Here is a 5,735-nt window from a genome sequence, read left to right on the forward strand (position 1 = left end):
AGGGAATTGCCTGAGCCCGCGGGTTCGAGACCCGCCTGGGCAACTTGGCGAGACCTCATCTCTACAATAAATCAAAAATTAGCCGGGTGTGGTACCGTGCGCCTGTAGTTCCAGCTACTCGGATGGCTGAGGCGGAAGGATCGCCGGAGCCCAGCAGGTCAAGGCTGCGGTGGCTGGGAGCGGCCACTGCCCTCCAGTCTGGGCAACAGAGTGAGACTCTAACTCAAAAAAAAAAAAGAGATCTGTTCTCCGGTCTAGATTCAGCCCCTCCAAGCTCCTGTCACGACGCGTTCATCAGCATTGCTGTTGGTCCTATGAGGCCTTCTGAGACTATTTGGCCCAACATCAGCCCCGGGTGCAAATAGGTTTATTCAGGGTCATCCAGGGAACCAGAGGCCCCAGAGCTCCACCCTGGGCCTTAGGCATCTGGCTGGAGGGCCACGGGACTCAGGCCAACTACTGGAAAGGCACGGAGGTGGAAGGAAATCACAGCTAGAACTCCCTGCATAAGGCTAACGTGTGTGGCGATGCCCCCAGCAAGTGAGGCCTTGAATGCCAAGTTGCTCACAGACCCACCCAGTGGCCACTTGGCTTGGGCGTGGCAGGGAGAGGGACCAAAGGGCAGCTGGGTGGACATGGAGCTAGCTGGGCGTGTCCGGGCCTCTCCCTGTCATCTCCAGGCTCCCTTGTCAGTGCTTCCTCCTGACAGGGCTGAGGACGCACTCCCTTGGCCCACGGCCGGGCCGGGACAGGAGCATGAAAGGCCTTCGCTGGCGTTACACTCGGCTGGTAAGGGGCCTGGCTGCCCATCAAGTCAGGGAGGGCAGGGGCGGGGGCCCAGGCTAGGAGGCAGGCAGGGACTTGCCCACTCAAGTTCCTTTCCAGCTGACCTCAGGTCTGGAGCAAGGAGTGACGCAGGAACCCGGGCCCCGGGAGACAACCTGCTGTCTCTGTGCCTTCCTCCCTGGAGTGGGGGCCAAATGGCGCTCTGTGTTGAACCCCACACAGCTCGGCCTTCCTCAGGCCTGAGCCTGGGCACAGAGGGGGGCGGGAGGGGATCCTGGGCAGCCCTCGGCCCCCAGCAGGTCCCTCCTTCCTGCGAAGGGCCCGAAGTCATTGTGCACAGACACACAAACACACACACACACACACACACACACACACACACACACACACCCTAACACTCTGTCACAGAGGGAGGCTCACCTGAATGTGTGACAGACACCTCAGCGCACATGTCCTCTGACACATGGGTGCTTACACGGTCCCGACCCACACACACTTACACTCAATACTGTCTCATGCTGATTTGGAAACACAATTTTATTTTAAGCCAACATGCAATGTACATAGACACGTTTTACATGGACATGCGTGTGCAATCTCACATGTGACTACATGCATCATTTCACTGGCTCACAGGTGAGGCTCTGGGTTCATTTTCTTTTGAGTTGGAGTCTCACTCTGTCACCCAGGCTGGAGTGCAGCGGCACACTCAGCACCACCCCAGCATCAACCTGCTGGGCTCCGGCGATCCTTCTGCCTCAACCTTCCAAGTAGCCAGAATTACAGGCACGCACTACCATGCCCAGCTAATTTTTGTTTTATTGTAGAGACAAGATCTCACCAAGTTGACCAGGCTAGTCTTGAACCCATGGGCTCAGGCAATCCACTCGCCTCGGCCTCCCAAAGTGCTGGGATTACAGGCTGAGCCACAGGCCGCACCTCTGGGTGTCATTTATTTCCTTTGTAAAATGTTGATAAGAAGCACATTCTGGTCAGGCTCAGTGGCTCATGCCCATAATCCCAGCACGTAGGGAGGCCGAAGTGAGAGGATCGCTTGAGCCCAGGAGCTCAAGACCAGCCTGGGCAGCATAGCGAGACCTCATCTCTATTCCAATGTATAAAAAATTAAATAAATATTTTTTTACTTATTTTTATTTTTTAATTTTAATTTTTTTTTTTTTTTTGAGTTGGAGTTTCACTCTGTCGCCCAGACTGGAGTGCAGTGGCCGCTCCCGGCCACCGCAGCCTCGACCTGCTGGACACCGGCGATCCTTCCGCCTCAGCCTTCCAAGTAGCCGGAATTACAGGAACACGCTACCACGCCCGGCTGATTTTTTGTTTATTGTAGAGATGAGGTCTCGCTGCCCAGGCAGGTCTCGAACCCGCGAGCTCAGGCAATCCACTCACCTCAGCCTCCCAAAGGCGCAGGATTACAGGCTGAGCCACTGAGCCCGGCTAATAAATACTTTTTTTTAAAGGTCAGGCGTGGTGGCTCATGCCTGTAATTCCAGCACTTGGGAGGTTAAGACGAGAGGATTGCTTGAGCCCAGGGGTTCAAGACCAGCCTGGGCAACTTGGGGAGATCTTGTCTATACAATAAATCAAGAAAAATAAGCCAGGCGTGGTGGTACGCGCCTGTAATTCCAGCTACTTGGAAGGCTGAGGTGGAAGGATCACTTGAGCCTAGCAGGTCGATGCTGGGGTGGTGTTCAGTGTGCCACTGCACTCCAGACTGGGCCACCCTGTGAGACTCCAACTCAAAGGAAAAAAAGCACATTCTTCCTGAAATTCTTGGGAAGTTTCAAAAAGACCATGCACAGCCAACACTACACATGGCGAGGCCAGGGAGGGGTGGTGTCCGTCTGCCCCAGTCACTGTGGTGACTCCCTGCATGGCCACACAGAGCACGCAGGGCTAGGCCGCCGCTTGCCTTCTTCCTGGAGCTAAACTTGGAACTTGGTCCCCGGCACCCACTTGGGTCAGAGCCAACAAGCTTTCCAAAGGCATCAGAAGAGGAAGACACAGAGGCAGAGCAGAGAGGCAGGCGGGCAGGCCACCGGCCCAGCCACACTGCATGGTGGGGTGTGCGGGGGGTGCGCTCTGGCTGGGGCCCAGGGGAAAAGCGGCCGGAGGCTGTGCGGCATCCCATGTGGGGTGTCGAGGCAGCCCCAAGAGGCTCTCGGCTCAGGACGCCAGGGAGCCCGGGGCCTCCCATCTCCCAGCCCGCCGACCTGTGTGTCTTCACAGCCCAGCCAGGTGGAGGATGCCCTGTCCGGGGAGGAGGGCGAGGAAGAGGAGGGGAAGGAAGAGGCAGCCCCAGCCCCGACTCCTGAAGACCCCACGGCGCCCCAGCTGACGGAGGCCAGCCAGGTGCTGGGGGCCTCGGAGATCAGGCAGGTCCGGTGTTGCCTGTGGGTGGAGGACTTTAGCCCTGAACTAAGGGACCCTCTCCTGTCCTACGCCAGCCACGCCCAGGGGCTCCAGGCTCACGCCAGCTGTGTCCCCAGCTTCCCTTTCCTTTCTTGTAACATGACCCAGTGGCCTGGCACCTCCCACTTCATCACTGGGCCAGGAGGTCGAGGGCACAATGGAAACAGCCCTCGAAGCCCACGGCTGGGGTGGGTGGAGGGACAGCGGGGGCTTCAAGAGGAGGGGCTTGGTGTTGCATCATTCCCTGGACTCAGGGTTCGAGGTGACGGAGGGGAGAGTCCTACGAGAGACCCAACCCGGGTTTGAATCCTGGCTCTGCTGCCCGCGCCCCACGTGGGCTCTGGGCAAGTCACTCTGCTTCCCTGAGCCTCCGTTTCCTCATCTGTGAAGTGGCAACAGCAGCCCCTTCCTCCAAGGGCTGTTGCTATGAGCCTGCACGCCCTGGAAGCAGCAGGCTCCTCTGTGGTGTGGATGGGTGGAGGCTGCTCAGCCAGGCCCTTCCGGGTCCCTGAGGAAACAGTGGAGGAGGGCGGGCAGGCCCCCACTCACCTCCAGCCCTGTCCCCAGCTCAGCGGCCACCTCCCCCCGAGAGTCACTGGACACCCCTGGAGTCTGGTCTTCTGCACCTCGAGGGACGGCTTCAGCCTGCGGCGCCTGTACCGGCAGATGGAGGGTCACAGCGGGCCGGTGCTGCTGGCCCTGAGGGACCAGGACGGGCAGGTGAGCAGGCCGCGGCCGGGCCCCACCTGGGGCTCTGGGGTCCAGCCAGGCACCGGGGGCCCAGCCCGAGGGCAGCCCAGGGGCCAGCAGGTAGAGTGACGAACTGAGGCACTCATGGGGCGCTGACCATGGCCCGAGACCCTCCCACTCAGCCGGCCTCCGTTTCAGTGCGCGCGCGTGTATGCAGTGCTGTTGGCCTGCTGGGCTAGACGTGGACTAGAGCAGAATGGACCCAGGAACAGCCCCAGCCTCTTGGAGCCAATAGTGTCATGGGGGCAGGGGTCAGACATCCAGCAAAGAGTTATTTGACCTTCAACATAAAACTGCACCTTTAGCCGGGCTCGGTGGCTCAGCCTGTAATCCTGCACCTTTGGGAGGCTGAGGTGAGTGGATTGCCTGAGCCCGCGGGTTCGAGACCCGCCCGGGCAACTTAGTGCAACCTCATCTCTACAATAAATCAAAAAATTAGCCGGGCGTGGTAGCGCGTGCCTATAGTTCCAGCTACTTGGATGGCTGAGGCAGAAGGATCACTGGAGCCTAGTCCGTTGAGGCTGTGGTGGCCAGGAGCGGCCACTGCACTCCAGTCTGGGCAACGGAGTGAGACTCCAACTCAAAAAAAAAATTTCTTAGGTGAGATAATGGTAGTGTGGTCATAGAGGAGGAAGTCCCCATTCTTGAGAGCTAAGCTGTTTGGGGTGAAAGGTCATAAGATCTGCAACTTACTTTCAAAAGGACTAGAAAAATATACAAAGAGAGAAAGCAAGTATGGCAGACCCATGTGCAACTGCCCAGTCTCCGCAGAGAGTGTCTCTGCTGCACTTGAAATCCCCAGAGACAGCCGGGCTCAGTGGCTCAGCCTGTAATCCTGTGCTTTGGGAGGCTGAGGTGAGTGGATTGCCTGAGCCCGCGGGTTCGAGACCCACCTGGGCAACTTGGCGAGCCCTCGTCTCTACAATAAATCAAAAAATCAGCCGAGCGTGGTAGCGCGCGCCTGTAGTTCCAGCTACTCGGAAGGCTGAGGCGGAAGGATCGCCGAGCCCAGCGGGTCGAGGCTGCGGTGGCCGGGAGCAGCCACTGCATTCCAGTCTGGGCGACAGAGTGAGACTCCAACTCAAAAAAACCCAAAGAAATCTGCAGAGTGAGGAGAAAGCAGCGCACAAAACCACGTGTCACCCGGGACAGCAGTTGTGGCGTGTGCAAGCTGACACTCGTGGGTGCTGGGGAAGGGCACCAGACCCTGAAGAGTTTCCTGGGAGGGAGGAGGAGGCTTAAGGGCGGCTTTATTTTTGTTCTGCTTGTTTATAACTTCTGATTTTTCAAGAAGGACTGCTTTATAAAATAAACATTTTAAGAAGCAGCAGGAGGCTGCCCGGAGGAGGAAGCCCCTGGAGCCCCTCCGTGGGGAGCGTTGGGGGAGGGCGCCCGGAGGTCCCTGCTGACACGGAGCCCGCCCCAGCTCCGCCAGCATCCCGAGGCCCACGGGATTAGCCACACGACCAAGCTGGGGATGGGGCGTCAGAGGACTGCCAGCGCCCCTCCACTGCAAACTGCAAGTTCTTCCGTTTCCCAGATGTTCGGCGCCTTCTCCTCCTCAGCCATCCAGCCCAGCAAAGGCTTCTACGGGACCGGCGAGACGTTCCTCTTCACCTTCTCCCCACAGCTGAAGGTGATGTTCCCAGCATCCCACGGGGGAGTGGGGCCTGTGGCAGGACAAAGCTCCCAGGGGCCCAGCGGGCGCTCCACCCCGCATCGGGCTGCCTGGTGTCCCGCCGTCTTCCCCCGGGGCGCGCGGCAGGCGG

At 58.8% G+C, this 5,735-nt stretch overlaps 1 protein-coding gene across 2 annotated transcripts in view; it reads left to right on the top strand.

Annotated features, from left to right (window-relative positions):
* The first annotated feature begins 754 nt into the window (after positions 1-754).
* TLDC2 (TBC/LysM-associated domain containing 2) overlaps positions 755-5,735 on the top strand; it is a 9,558-nt gene continuing 4,577 nt past the window's right edge. Inside the window, exons 1-4 of one of the 2 annotated variants that reach the window (XM_008049663.2) lie at positions 755-789; positions 3,034-3,183; positions 3,784-3,936; positions 5,507-5,602. In XM_008049663.2, coding sequence (XP_008047854.1) covers positions 757-789; positions 3,034-3,183; positions 3,784-3,936; positions 5,507-5,602 — 432 coding nt within the window. In that variant the 5' untranslated portion in view covers positions 755-756. The remainder of the gene's footprint in view (positions 790-3,033; positions 3,184-3,783; positions 3,937-5,506; positions 5,603-5,735) is intronic. The other variant, XM_021708374.1, reaches the window with a different exon arrangement.

This window comes from Carlito syrichta, unplaced genomic scaffold (assembly GCF_000164805.1).
Source record: "Carlito syrichta isolate Samal-C Ts95f unplaced genomic scaffold, Tarsius_syrichta-2.0.1 Scaffold135908, whole genome shotgun sequence".
Classification (NCBI taxonomy): domain Eukaryota; kingdom Metazoa; phylum Chordata; class Mammalia; order Primates; family Tarsiidae; genus Carlito; species Carlito syrichta.